This window comes from Callospermophilus lateralis, chromosome 4 (genome assembly GCF_048772815.1).
Source record: "Callospermophilus lateralis isolate mCalLat2 chromosome 4, mCalLat2.hap1, whole genome shotgun sequence".
Taxonomy (NCBI): Eukaryota; Metazoa; Chordata; class Mammalia; order Rodentia; family Sciuridae; genus Callospermophilus; species Callospermophilus lateralis.
The window spans coordinates 70,433,940-70,447,988 of record NC_135308.1 but is presented as its reverse complement, the minus strand read 5'-3'; the positions used below and the strand labels follow the sequence as shown (position 1 = coordinate 70,447,988).

Below are 14,049 nucleotides of genomic sequence, written 5' to 3'. Positions count from 1 at the left end.
GATTTTGTTTGCTGTTTCTCTGGGGTCATGGCTGTACCTCCTCCTCAGTCATGGCCCAGCATTCAAAAGTGTGGTCCAGCCTCTTTAATGGGGACACATCTGTGATCTCCTCATGCCATCCTCCCGCCCAGCCTTCAGCAGCTTGAGTGAGCCGAGGAGGGTGGGCGCGGGTGGGAGGGACAAGGAACCGAAGCTCAAGAAGTTTCCCTCCCCCAGCTCTGTTGTCTGGAAAATCATTCATCCCCCAAGTTGCCTTTTGAGCAGTCTTCTTTTTATCCTGCCTATTAGTCCCTGTTATGAAGTGTTAAGTATTAAAAACATAAAAGGTCTTTTCCAGAAATACTGCTGTGATTGCTTACACATGTCTCCTCTCTGCCTGCCCAGGGAATCTGCTGTAGTATTTCGATGTCTTAACCTCATCTGTTTTCTATCTGATGCTAATAGTCTCGGTGTTTAATTTCCTGAAAAGTCTCGCATCAGATTTAAAGGAAAAGGAGGAAGCATTTCTCCCCACATCTCACCTCTCTCACCCAACCATTTTCTGTCCTCCCACACTCTAATTTCATGTCTCTCTCCTTTAAATGGCAATCACCACCCACTGCCCGCCTAAGAAATCTCCTGCTGGGTGGTGGTGACCCCAGCCTGTCCAGGAACATTGCAGAGACCAGGAATACACAGTAACTCATCAGAGAAATCAGATACCCCTCTGTTATCTGCACTAGTGGACAGAAGCAAATTGTAAATCATTCAAAATATATGTGTATTTGTATTTGGAATGATGTTATTGTTAAAACAGCAACAATAATACCTTTTAACAAAATATTTTCCTTTAAAAAAAAACATTTTGCTTAGGCTAATATAATGATGTTGGTGCATGCCCCTAGTTGATAGATTATGTCAGAGCTGAGATATAGTGAAGGACCTGCCAGGATGGAGTTGCATCTTTGAAAATTCTCAAAGCTGGGCTGGGGATGTGGCTCAAGTGGTAGCGCGCTCACCTGGCATGTGTGCGGCCCGGGTTCGATCCTCAGCACCACGTGCAAACAAAGATGTTGTGTCCGCCAAGTACTAAAAAATAAATATTAAAAAATTCTCTCTCTCTCTCCCTCTCTCGCTCACTCTTTCTTAAAAAAAAAAAAGAAAAGAAAAGAAAAGAAAATTCTCAAAGCTGAGGTCAGAAGGATGCTCCTTGAAGGTGAACAAGTGTCTTTGAAAGACAAGGACCTTATTTTGTAGCTTTTCCTTGGGTTTGCTGGACAGAGCTAGTGTTCTTTCTTTGCTCAGGGCATGGTTTAGGAAGTGAGCTTTGTCATGATGGGGGATAAGAGAAGCCATGAGGGAGAACGAGAGCTTTTTTCTGTCCATCTGAGTTGGGAAACTGATGTCCAGCCAGGACATTGGACTGGTTGCAATGTTCGTAAATGATTGTGAAGTTAAAACTAAAACCTGTTGTCCAGATCCCAACCACTATTCTTTAGTTGTGTGGACGTTGATATGAATAGTACCTACATTGTATCTTAAGAAGAAAGGGCAAAACCTTCCGAATACATATAGCATATTTGCTAGTTTTGTTTTTGACATTATAATAGTTAAGTATTCTTTGAAAGGGCTGCAGGAAGTATTTTGGTTAGGTACAAGAGAAGGGTCCCTACATTTGTAGGTGTAGGATGGCCTCTCTGGGGACTTTAGGGGTAATTTGCAATTGTATCTCAAACTTCCAGCACTGACGGTGCCCGAGTCTTTTTCTTCACTCTCTCCTTGAAATTTGTGGTGGCTTCCATGATCTCCCCAAGGCCCAGGCTTGTTTCAGTGAGACTTTAGGAAAGCCTGGAGGCCCTGGAGGATGGCAAACTCCTTTCCCTTCGGCTTGCCTATGAAACTGTGCAGACTCATGACTCAGCTCCAGGTAGGACCTGGAAGTCTCCCTCACTCCTCCTGGAGGGTAATTAAGAGGAGGCTCTCTCTCCCTCTGGAGAAAAAGGGTTTCCTGCCTTCCTAGAAGCCAGAGCAGCAAGAGAGGGAGCACTTGGGGTCAGGTGGATGCCACCTGGCTTCCAGCATCGGCTTAGTTCTACATCTGCCAAAGAGGCCTACTTTTCTGAAGGACCCCAAAGAAGTGACTTCCACCATCTTCTGAGGAGTGCCTTGCCTCTGATGGCTCCCTGTGGCTTCCTCATCCACAACTGGAATGTGATTGACTTTCTTTAGAACTTTCTAAAAATCCTTGGTTTTAGGTTTCTAGCCTTTGCAGGTAGCAGGCTTCTCTAGTGGAGAGTTAGTAAGTAACCTGCTGAAAAGGTGAGAAAAGAGTGAGTCCTTCTTTTCTTTTCTTTTTTAAATATTTTTTCTTTTTTTTTAGTTGTAGATGGATACAATAACTTTATTTTTATGTGGTACTGAGGATCGAACCCAGTGCCTCATGTGAGCTAGGCAAGCGCTCTGCCACTGAGCCACAGCCTCAGCCCCAAGGCAGGTGTTTTCCCTCTGTGGTTCACGTGAGAATTAACTTGCCACACTGCACAACTTTGGTTTTACTATATAAATAAGTCAAGACCTAGATGAATTGATGTCAGTTGTCAAATGTTTAAACAGGCCACTGCAGGATCTGGGAATAGAATCCAAATCTCTTTCATTCAGGCCCACCTCTTTCCCATGGATGTTTCTGAGGTACCTAGAGCTGATATCTTTCTGCCCATCTTACCCCAGTTTCTCTTTCTCTGGGCATTGAGACCAGGGTGTTTTTACCACTGAGCTATATATCTAGTCTTTTTAAAAAAGTTTTGAGACAGGAGCTTGCTTAGTTCTTGGAGATCTTGCTATGTTGCAAGGTTGTCCTGGAACTTGTGATCCTCCTGCCTCAGCCTCTAGAGTTCCTGGGATTACAGGGGTGCACCACTGTGCTAGCTCTAGTTTTTGAGGAGCTTGTGGCTGCAGAGGGAATCGTGATTCCTAAACACCATGCTGTTCTCTATCATTGTAAAGGGTTTTTGCAAAGGGTTTTAACACCTGAGTTCCTTTATAGTCTTAAGAAATACTTAAGTCAATGACCCATTGTTAAATATGATCCCCCAGGGAGCCAAACTTGCTGCTTATATGCTTTGATCTGTCAGATGGGACAGGCCTTGCGGGTTGTTGTTTCCTGCCATAAAGGCTTGAGGTCAGACATGCCTGGAATTACATCCGGGGCCTCTACAATGTGACACTCACTGGAAGGACTTGTAGCCTCTTTTTGCTTTATTTGGAATATTGACCAGTTGTTGAAGAGAAGATGTGGTGTAACATTAGTGAGAAAGTACATTTGCTAAGAGCTATGCTGGAAAGTTCTAGAGCCTGCAAGTTGTTGAAAGGGACTGTTGTAAGTTACCATAGTTGTCCCCCTGCACTTTAATCACACTCATGGGGCAGAGACTCCAGAGCATGCCTCCCTTCACCCTGACGGCTAGCCTCTTCTGGGACCCTGGAGTCTGGAGTTTATCATGATCCACTCTGTCTTAATTATGTGTGATTGAAAGTTCTTAGAGGTAGGGGAAGAGTCTGAAGCATTCTCTACCCGCTTTCTGGCTCCCCTGCAAGTGACAGAGGGTGTGTGGTCTGGCCTGGTCAGGTCCACGAGAACGTCCAGGCATGACTATTGCACCAGCTCCCTGATTTAGTGCTCTGTACACAGCTCTAGCGAGCTTTCTCAGGGACTGCCAAATGATTTCCTCCTCTATAGCCATCTAGCCCTTCTGTATCAAGTCAAGCAGTCTTCTTGGCTCATCGTTGCTTAAACCCACAGCTGCAGGTATAGCTTTGTGTTTAGTGGCTTACCACACTGACTATAGGGACTTTGGAGGTTTCATAGAACAGGTACAGAATCCAAGCTGGGGAAGCTTCCGAGTTTGCTTCTCAGTTTGGGCTGGAGATGATTGGGCCATTCTTGTTTCTTGGATCATTTTTAGTTTTTTCCTGCAAGGTAGAGGCAAATGGGCATACTCAGGCTCAGGTTTTGGCTGGCCATGTAACTTGGGTAGGAATTGGCTCTAAGGTTAAGAACTATGAGGCAGGCAGTGACATCCACAGTCCTCGAGAGGGTTCTTGCCAATTATCTCCTGACGTAGGCTGGCCTCCCTTTGGGCCACAAATAATGTCACTGTGATAACAAGGTGCTGAAGAAGCCATGGTTTGCATATGAAAGAGAAAATCAAAACCCAGGGCAGTAGAAGTATTGAAGATGGGGGAATGCCGATTTTAGCTCTTTAGAATAAATATCAACGAGTGGGATAGCTGGGGTCATGTCATGGTTCCATTCCTAGTATTTTGAGGAATCTCTACACTGCTCTCCAATTTGCATGTATGAGTGTATTTTTCCCCCGACATCCTTGACAACATTTATTATTATTTATGTTCCTGATAATTACCATTCTAACTGGAGTGAGATGAAATCTCAATGTGGTTTTGATTTGCATTTCCTTGATTGCAGGGATGTTGCATATTTTTTCATATATTTGTGGGCCATTTGTATTCCTTCTTTGAGAGGTATCTGTTTAGTTCTTTTGTCCATTTATTGACTGGGTTATCTTTTGTTTGTTTGATGTTAAGTTTTTTGAGTTCTTTATATATTCTGGATATTAATACCCTGTCAGAGCAGCAATGGGAAAAGATATTTTCCTGAGCTGTAGGCTCTCTCTTCATGCTCTTGTTTCCTTTGCTGTGTAGAAGCTTTTAAATTTGATGCTGTCCTACCTATTGATTCTTGGTTTTATTTCTTGAGCTTTAGGGGTCTCGTTAAAGAAATTTGTGTCTGTGCCAATATGCTGGTGTTAACTGTTTTCTTGTAGCAGTTGCCAAGTTTCTGGTCTAATTTCTAGGTCCACTTTGAGTTGAATTTTGTGCACAGTGAAACATAGGGATATAGTTACATTCTTTTATATATGGATATCCAGTTTCCCCAGGACCATTTGTTTAAAAGGTTTTTTTTTCCAAAGTACATGTTTGGCATCTTTGTTGAATATCAGAACAGCATATTATAGTGATGCAGGTACATCAATGTTTGTAGCAGTGCAATTCACAATAGTCAAGTTATGAAAACAGCCCAGGTGCCTGTCAGCAAATGAATGGATAAAGAAAATGTAGTTTATATACACAATGGAGTTTTACTCAGCCCTAAAGAAGAACGCAGTTATAGCATTTCGAGTTTTCATAGGAGAGGTCAGAGTCCAAGCAAATGGTTAATGGATGGCACTGGTGAATATCATGCTAAGGGAAATAAACCTGACTCAGAAAGTCAAGGGTCGAATGTTTTTTTTTTTTTTTTGTCTTATGCAGAAGCTAGAACAAAATAAGAGGAAAGAATTGGGATATCCCATGAAGGTAGAAGGGATATCAGTGCAATAGAGAGAGGGGATAAAGGGGAAGAAAGAGGGGACAGGATGATGGAAGAACTGAGGCATGAAATTGACCAAATTATACTATGTATAGATATGAATATACCACAGTGAACTTCACCTTTGGGCATATCTGTAAAACACCCATTTAAAAACTATGAATAAATAGAAGAAAAATCAGTAGAGTAGAGGAAGGAATCAGAGAGAGGAAGGAAGGGAAAGAGGAGGTGCTGGGAACTGAAGTGGAGCAAATTATAATCCATGCATGTATGATTATGTCAAAATGAACCCCAATATTATGTGTGACTATACTGCACTAATAACATAATTTTTGAAATATGGAGGAAGACATATTGATAACCATAAGAGTGGGTTAGGAGGTACCACTTTGGAATGAGCAGAATCAGTACCCATAAATTCAGATCTTATTCTGCTAGCACACTTTCTATGTGTCTGAGTTTCCTCCTTTGCAAATGTAACTGAGAGTGTAGTTTGCCTCATCACAATCTGTGTGATTTTTGGTTGTATTTCAGATTCTGGGAGATATTATGACAATAAAATTGTATATCCATTAAGTAGGAGTGACATTCTTATTTCAGTTTTAACATCTTGTCTTTATATATTCTTAAGTGAAGATGATGGCTTCCTGTAAGCTGGATATCCAAAATACCTGACTAAAGTAGGTTCTCCTAGAAAGACTTCCTTGTGAATCTTGTATAATGTGTAAGAAAGGATAATGCATAAGGAGCCAAAGGAACACAACAACATAGCATCTGTATTGTAAGTCTGTCAATTATAGACTTATTATTTTGTTAAGCACCGATTCAGCATGGATATCTAAATGAAGTGTATTGGTCCATTACTAAATTATTTATCAGTGGATGATTGCTTGTGAAGTTTGCTGACCAGATATTTTAATCTAAAATATTAAATTTATTTGTGATATACAGATTTTGTCCACCAGGACTTTTGCCAGAGTTGCTACATAATTCTCATAACATAGCATGGCCTGAGGTGTTGAACAATCAACATCTTTCTTTTTAGCATCTTGTGTATGTTGCAATGAGGTTTCATCCCAACCTCTCATATCAAAGTCATCAGTGACTGTCAAGTTGCTGAATCCAATGGCCACTTCTTTACTCTCATTGGACCTGTCCCATCAGCAGCATTTGACACATTTTGTCATTTTCTTCTCTTGGAAATCATTTCTTCTCTTGTTTTCCAGGGACCCACATTCTTCAGCTCTTCTTCCACACTGTCAGCTGCTCCTTCTGTCTGTTTGCTGTTTCTTTATCATCTATTTGTCCTCAAAATGTTCTAGTGCCCAGATTCTAGATATCAGGCCTCTTTTCTATTTACTATTTCTTCTTTGGTGATTATGTCCATAGTGTAATGACTTTAGATATCATCTCTTCTCCAATAATTCCCAAATTTGCATCTCCAGGCTGAACTCCTCCTCTGTACTCCAGATTTTTAAACCCAGATGTTTACCCAGCATTCCCATGTGGATGACTAAAGAGCATCTCAAATTAAGTCATCCCAAAGTGGACTCTTAGATCTGCTTCTCTTAATCTGGTTTCCTCACAGTCTTCCCTGTTTCAGTAAATGCCATCAGTATTACTCAAACACTTAGGCCAAGTTCTTATTTTCTCACATGCAATCCAACAGTAAATTGATCAGCAGTATCAATTACTTTTCATTATGTCTCCTACCACCCCTATGGTTCCAGCCATCATACTTCACCCAGACCATTCCAATAGCATCCTACTCCTCTGTTCACTCTTAGTTAGTTCTCTATACAGCAGACAAAGTGAGCCTTCTTACAACCTAAGTCAGATTGTTTCTCCTTTCAGCTACAAATTTCTCAGTGACTTCCTTCAGAGTCCAGAGATTTTAGCATAGCCTACCATCCCCTGGAATGATCTGGCCCCCTGTTTACTTCCTGATATTATATCCCATTATCCTCCCTGTGCTCCTGTTGCCCCCCACACAGTTTTCTTGTTCTTCCTAGGATATACCATATATGCTTGCCTCAGGGGATGTGTATAGGAGGAGTGTACTCCCTAGAACACTCCCCAATTTTCTCCTGGTCTCAGCTCAAATGTCACCTTCTCAGAGAGGTCTGCTTTGGCCATCCTACTTCAAATAGCATCCTCCCCCCCCCCTTAACATAACACCTTACCTTGATTTACTTCTTATTGTGTTTGTAAATTTTATATGTTATGTATTTATGTTTCTTTCTGCACACCAGGTGTAAGTTCCTTGATGCAGAGCCTAGGATATAGGAAATGTTCAATGAGTACTTGTCAAATGAGTGAATAATAAATTCCAGGGCTCATTTTTCTGGACTAGGCAAGACAAGGGAATCAAGAAGGAAAGGTTATACTTATTCGGTACAGGACTGACCCTGAGTGTGATAAAAATAACTTCTATTATTTGAAGAAGGAGGAGACATCTCTCTAGTCTTCTGTCTTTGAACATCTCCCTTGTAGATGGTTCATGAGCCTTTTCAAAGTTGGGCTTTGGGGACAAATTTTGACTTGCTAGGATGAACAAAATAAGATGAACTGTTACCTGCCTTTACCCCTAATTTGCCTCCCTATTTTTCTTTTCAGCTGCTGTATCAGGAGTGGGCACGTTATGGAGTGTTTTATAAGTTTCAGCCAATTGACCTCATCAGGTAAGTTGTAGAAGGAGACTTTTGAGAGGATGTTCAAGATGCAAATTTTGAAATACAGCTTGTTAACCCCTTGAGTCCCTGGGAGTCTGTTGTTCAAATGGAGGGCGTCTGCTTTTCTAGGGTGTATGATCCTCTTCTCTGTGTCTCATGGATAGGAAATGGAGACTGTTCAGTACAAGATACAATTGATTGACATCTCATGACTTCTGTCTTGAGATTCTCAGCATTGTCTCTCTTTTCCTGCCTCCTCTTTGAGAGTAGAAGAGCTGTCTCTCTTATTTTTTTTTCCCTTAAACTTGTCTTAGGGAAATACTTGAGCGAAGCAGAACCTTGGGTGATGCCCAAGTGGTCACAACATTGTCTAAAGGAAGGGAAGATCTGGAAGGTCAATGGGAATAAGCTGCCTGGTTGGACAGGGATTGTGTGCTTTTTATAGTTTCTCTAGAAGGGAGGAAAGACTGGGTCCTGGAATCTCTCCCTTCACTGCTTCCCCAGAATGATGTCCTTTTGCTGGCACCTTGGAGATAGCCCTAGCTTCTCTTGCATATTGATAAAAATTCCTTCGAAAGAACTTACTAGAATGTAGTAGGGTCACCTATCCTAAAATGGGTCATTGCTCTAGGAATCCAATATTCTCCTAGAGGTCAAAATCTTCCCTAGCTGGAATGTTGGGTGGCAACACTGGGAAGTTGGGAGGTGCTGGGCAGAGAGTCTGGAAACCTGGATTCTAGTCTAGATCTGGCCACTACGTGCTGTGTTTTTTTTTTTTTTTTGGATCAGCCACATTCCTTCTTTGGTCTTCAGGGTCCTCATGGCCAAAAATTGGGAGGTTGAATTGAGGAAACTATGAGGTAGCTTGGTGAACATGCTAATTTGGAAAAGATGGCAGACTGAGCTTACAGGAGGATGTCTCATGATTGACATAGTGGCCTCTCTGCCACGTAGTCACTTGTGGCTCTTTTAATAATCTAATTAGGCAGTCTGCAAATACTGAAAGAATTCCTGGCTGATTGCCCTGGGCTGGAATTGTGAGAGGGCAGCCTCCAGGAGGACTGAGTCCAGAGGGAGGAATTCCAGCTTCTTGGACGAAGGAAGCAGCACCGGGGCCAGAGTTTGGGCAGGCTCACCTCCTACGCTAAGATGTGGTGGCCCTCCCAGGGAACTGGGAAAAAGCAGGTGTTTGTTCCAGCTGAAGACTTTGAATGCAGTGTTTGGGTCTGAGAGCAAGGGTGTGGGGTGTCTGTGACTGAGGCTCCTCACCCAGCAGGTCTGTTCCCTGGCTGCCTTTTTGCTACATGGGCCACCTAGAATGTTTCTGGGGCTACACCAAGGCAGCTTCCTTCATTCTTGGTAGGCTTTGATCTCTTCCTCTGGATCTCAAGTGACCACCCACCTCTGTCACCTGTTTTGTCCACTACCCATTCCTTTTTAAAAGATATGAATAAAAAAAATAAAAATTCTCTCTACCAGAGAGCCCTATTTTTCCCCACAGAGACTTCAGGTGATTTGCCTGCCAGCTAAATGAGGAATGGTTCCAGTATGCATTCAGTTTTGGCCACCAAAGCAGCCTCACCCGCTAGGGAAGAATTGACCTTGGAGCAGAGCCCTGTTCTGGGGCCTGATAGGTTTGGAGAGCTCAGATCTGTCTATACAGGGCACAGAGAGCTGGAGTGGAGCTGGAGGCATCCACAGTGCCTCGTAGATCAGATGCTGAGGTGGTCACACAGCCCCGGGGCAGGGCCAGTGGGTTTCTGGGCAAGGAAGGGAAGGCTGAGCCTGGTTGGGCAGGAAACGAGGACTGAACACTGGGTAGTGTGTATGGGGTTGCTTAATAGGACAGGTTGTTGTGGTCTACCCCATCACATAGGGAACTTTCTGACCTCAAGGAGCTACTGGAACAAGAAGTGATGGCATTAGGGAAGGTGTGAGGGAGAGGGAAAGAGCGGGGGCTATAGGGACATAGGAGGGTAAGCTGAGCTAGGAATGTCACCAGCAGGTGCCCAGAGTCCTCATAAGTAAAGGGAAAACAGGTGGAACATGTGGGAAACAGCTCCAGATGGGATTCATCATTTTCCTTTCTGCCCCCCAAATGGCCCCCTCTTGCCTTTTCTGATTCTGTGGAAGGCCTTTTCTCCCTCATCTGCATCATCACGGTGGCTTCAGGACCTTAGTGATTCCCTCTCTTTCTCTTCTCACTCCCTAATCTGACTCCAAGTCTGGCTGCGCACTGTTTCTTTCTCCTGCCTCTCCTCTTCCTCCTTTCCCACCACCACCTGGGAGGACTGGCTCAGTGCACAGAGCCCAGTCTGCAGCCCCTCCTCTGGGCCACCAGGAGCTCCTCCTTGTGTCTATTTTACTCCATCGCTACTTACTAATGTGATTCGTGCCCATGTAGAAGTTGCATTCATGTGGTCCCTTTTGAAGATGGACAGAAGCAGGGGAATCTTAGACAGCTGAATATGATATTCATGCAAATGTCTGGCCAAGGTATTTCCCACTCTTTCCCTGGGGTACTCTGTTCCTTATGTTAGCATTGAGATAGTGTTTCTTCTCTGGAGCCCTAGTGCTCCTCCCCTGTGCTAGTTGCTTGGCACATTTTAAAACTCTTTATCCATTAAACTGAGGTGTGGGATAGCTGGAACAAATGGTGGTTCCCTTCCAAATTTTCTAAGGAATCTCCGTACTGCTTTCCAGATTGGTTGCACCAATTTGCAGTCCTATCAGCAATGTAAGAGTGTGCCTTTCCCCCCACATTCTTGCCAATACTTATTGCTGCTTGTATTATTAATAACTGCTATTCTGACTGGAGTGAGATGTGTGGTATATATACATATACAATGGGATATTACTCAGCATTAAAAGAGAATAAAATCATGGCATTTGCAGATAAATGGAGTTGGAGAATTCATGCTAAGTGAAGTGAGCCAATCCCAAAAAACCAAAGGCTGAATGTTTTCTTTGATAAGTGGATGCTGATCCATAATGGGGGTTGGGGTGGGAGCATGGGAAGAATGGAGAACTTTGGATAGGGCAAAGGGGAAGGAGGGAAAGCGAGGGCACATGAGGGTAGGAAAGATGGTGGAATGAGATGGACATCATTACCCTAGGTACATGTATGTGACTCTACTTTGTTTACAACCAGAGAAATGAAAAATTATGCTCCATTTGTCTATTGTGAATCAAAATGCATTCTGCTTTCATGTATAACAATTTAGAACAAATAAATAAATTAATTTTAAAAAATATTTAAATTAAAAAATAAAACTCTTGCAAGAGCAGTTGACACCTTTGGCGGGTAGAAGGTCTGTCTGCATGTTCTCAGCCCCAGGACTAGCTATCCTTCAGCTTCTGTAGGCCTTAAAGACTAACCTTGAATCTTGGGCTTTGGGGCTTCATTTCTGGATGATGAAGGTCAACAGAAGGGAGGCAAGATGCCCTTCCCTGCACCCCTCACCCCTGCCTCTCCTAGCTGCACCATCATTCCTGCCCAGCAGGCTGCACTGTGAGACTGCTGATGAGTCTCACCCAGCCCAACAGGGCTCTCCAGTGTGTATCCTGTCTTTTCTCTAGAATCTTTGGGATCTCTAGGCCTTGGCCCAGTGTGTGTGTGTGTGTGTGTGTGTGTGTGTGTGTGTGTGCGCGCGCGCGCATGCGCAAGCGTGTGTGCATGTGCACGCACACATATGTGTGTGTGAGAGAGTTGCCTGAGAGTTTCCTAGGGAGGGATCTAGCGGGGACCCAGGTGTATGAATACAACCCAACTCAGAAGATCCCTCTGGGAGCTTTTAGCCTGTAGTACTTGTGCCCTGGAAGAAACAGTTTATAAATAAGAATATAGGGAAATGGAGGGAAATGGCTCTTCCAGTCCCTCAGAGAGATTAGAGAGTCTTCATAGCTAGCAGAGTGAGTTTCTGCCTGGCTAATGCTGTGAGAGCCTTTTATTTTCTGGGAGAACTTGGGGGAACCTGAGGTTTGTACAAGTCTGATTTAAATATTTCTCAGTGCCATGACTTATCTTTTCACTAAAATTAATGTCTGCTCAAAGGCTTACAGGTTTTGTTATGGATGAGACAAAATAATAGACTTTATCTTCTGAGTTTGACTTAGCTCCTGACTATAGTTTGCTGAAACTGATATATAAAACTTTTTTAAAAAAATTTTTTGCCATACATGGTGGCACATGCCTGAAATTTGAACAACTCAGGAGGCTGAGGCAGGAGGATTGCAATTTCAAGGCTAGCCTCAGCAACTTAGCAACTTAGTGAGACCCTTTCTCAAAACAAAATATAAAAAGGACTGGGGATATAGCTCAGTGGTAAAGTGCCCCTGGGTTCTGTTGCTGGCACAAAACCAACAACCCCACAAACAAAAACACCCCCAAATTCAAAACTTTTTAATTTTATTTTTAAGCAGCTGACACTGCCTGCTTGTGACAGGTGGGAAAGAGTGGGTTCTGAAAGCCTGCTAGACTTTATAGGATCTCAACCTGTTGACTTTGGACAATTCACCAAGGGGATAACGCAAGGGAAACATTCACTATACCCAGCCAGGATTATAGTCTGGAGAAGATACTGACCCTTGCTCATTCCCACCTTTAGGGATGCTTGGTTCATGAGTGAAGTTTCCTGCAGTTAAAACCAGGTTTCAGGAATGAAGCACATACCACATCCATGGGGCAGTCCTGAAGTCTCTTAGAAATGTCTCAGCTTGAAGCCTTGTAACATGGAGCAGGCTCTATGTGATATCTATGGGGAGGGATTATTTCAAGAGACTTTGGGTTATCCCCTGTACCCATTTTGTTACTGGTCTCCACCATCTTAAAATTCCATCCCTCTCCAGCCTTGCTCTGGAGAACCTACCAGAACCCTGGCCTCATGGGAATTGGCTCTCCCTTCTATTGCCAGACACAGGTCATTGTTTTTGCCAGTATTCTCCAGGATTGCCTTCCGCAAGCTGTGTGACTTGATCCATCGCTCCTGGTCTCTGGGCCCACATCCACCCTCCTGAAATGCGACCCATCCAAATCTCTTCAAGAAGGAGACAGGGGAGGCCACATTTTCCCCCAGGAGATTTCCTGACAGTCTTTCTTAGGAAGGACAGGCCATAGCTGATTTGGGGGAGGGTATACAGAGAGAAAAATGTTGATTGAGCCATGATTAATTATTTCCTGAGCCCTGCTGCCTTCTCCTGGATCCATCCTTGGGATTTAGAAAGGTAATTCAGGTTAATGCAGTAAACAAATACTGATGCTTACAATGAGCAAATACCTTTGCTCAGAAATATGGAAGGTACACAAGTGGTTAAGGTGGAGCCTATGGTTTTCAAGATCTAGCAGTTATGTAGGGAGACAACTATGTGCAAGACTGGATGAAGTGAAGATTATAAGGACTGTAATAATGGACAAGTGTAATATTATGGAGTCACAGATGAAGAGTATTTGTTTCTAGCAGAATAAGGTAAGACTTCCTGGCAGAGGTGGCACTTGATTCAGAAATATCATTTTCTGTAGGACTGAAGTCAAAGAGTGTGCCTTAATTGCCACTCTGAATTGCCCTTTCTAAAAAAAATATTTATTTATTCTAATTATGTATATATGACAGAATGCATTTTGATTCAGAGTACACAATTGCAGCACAACTTTTCATTTCTCTGGTTGTCCACCATATGTGCCCTTTATGTGGATTCGTTTAGCTTAATACAGAGGGCAAAAAAATCATGTCGACCCCCAAACCAGATCCTACTTTTCTCTTGTTTTGAGAATGGTTAGCTCAGGTATTTGACATGCAGGGTTCTTTTGTAAGGATTCTGTGCCTCCATGTCCCATGACCCTTGCTCTGTCCTGTGAGCTAGCAGGGAGTCCGGCTTGGAAGGAAGGGAAGCTGGATCCTCAAGAGGCAGCTAAAGAGACTACGTGAATCAGCATCGTGGTTTTTGATTGATCTTTGCATTTGAGGGTTGGATTTACCTGGGAAATGTCTTGCAGCCTGGAAAGAAATAATAACT

At 43.2% G+C, this 14,049-nt stretch overlaps 1 protein-coding gene across 2 annotated transcripts in view; it reads left to right on the top strand.

Annotated features, from left to right (window-relative positions):
- Ano2 (anoctamin 2) overlaps positions 1–14,049 on the top strand; it is a 341,337-nt gene that overhangs the window by 109,111 nt on the left and 218,177 nt on the right. For both annotated transcript variants that reach the window (XM_076852567.1, XM_076852569.1), the window contains one exon: positions 7,982–8,046. In XM_076852567.1, coding sequence (XP_076708682.1) covers positions 7,982–8,046 — 65 coding nt within the window. The remainder of the gene's footprint in view (positions 1–7,981; positions 8,047–14,049) is intronic.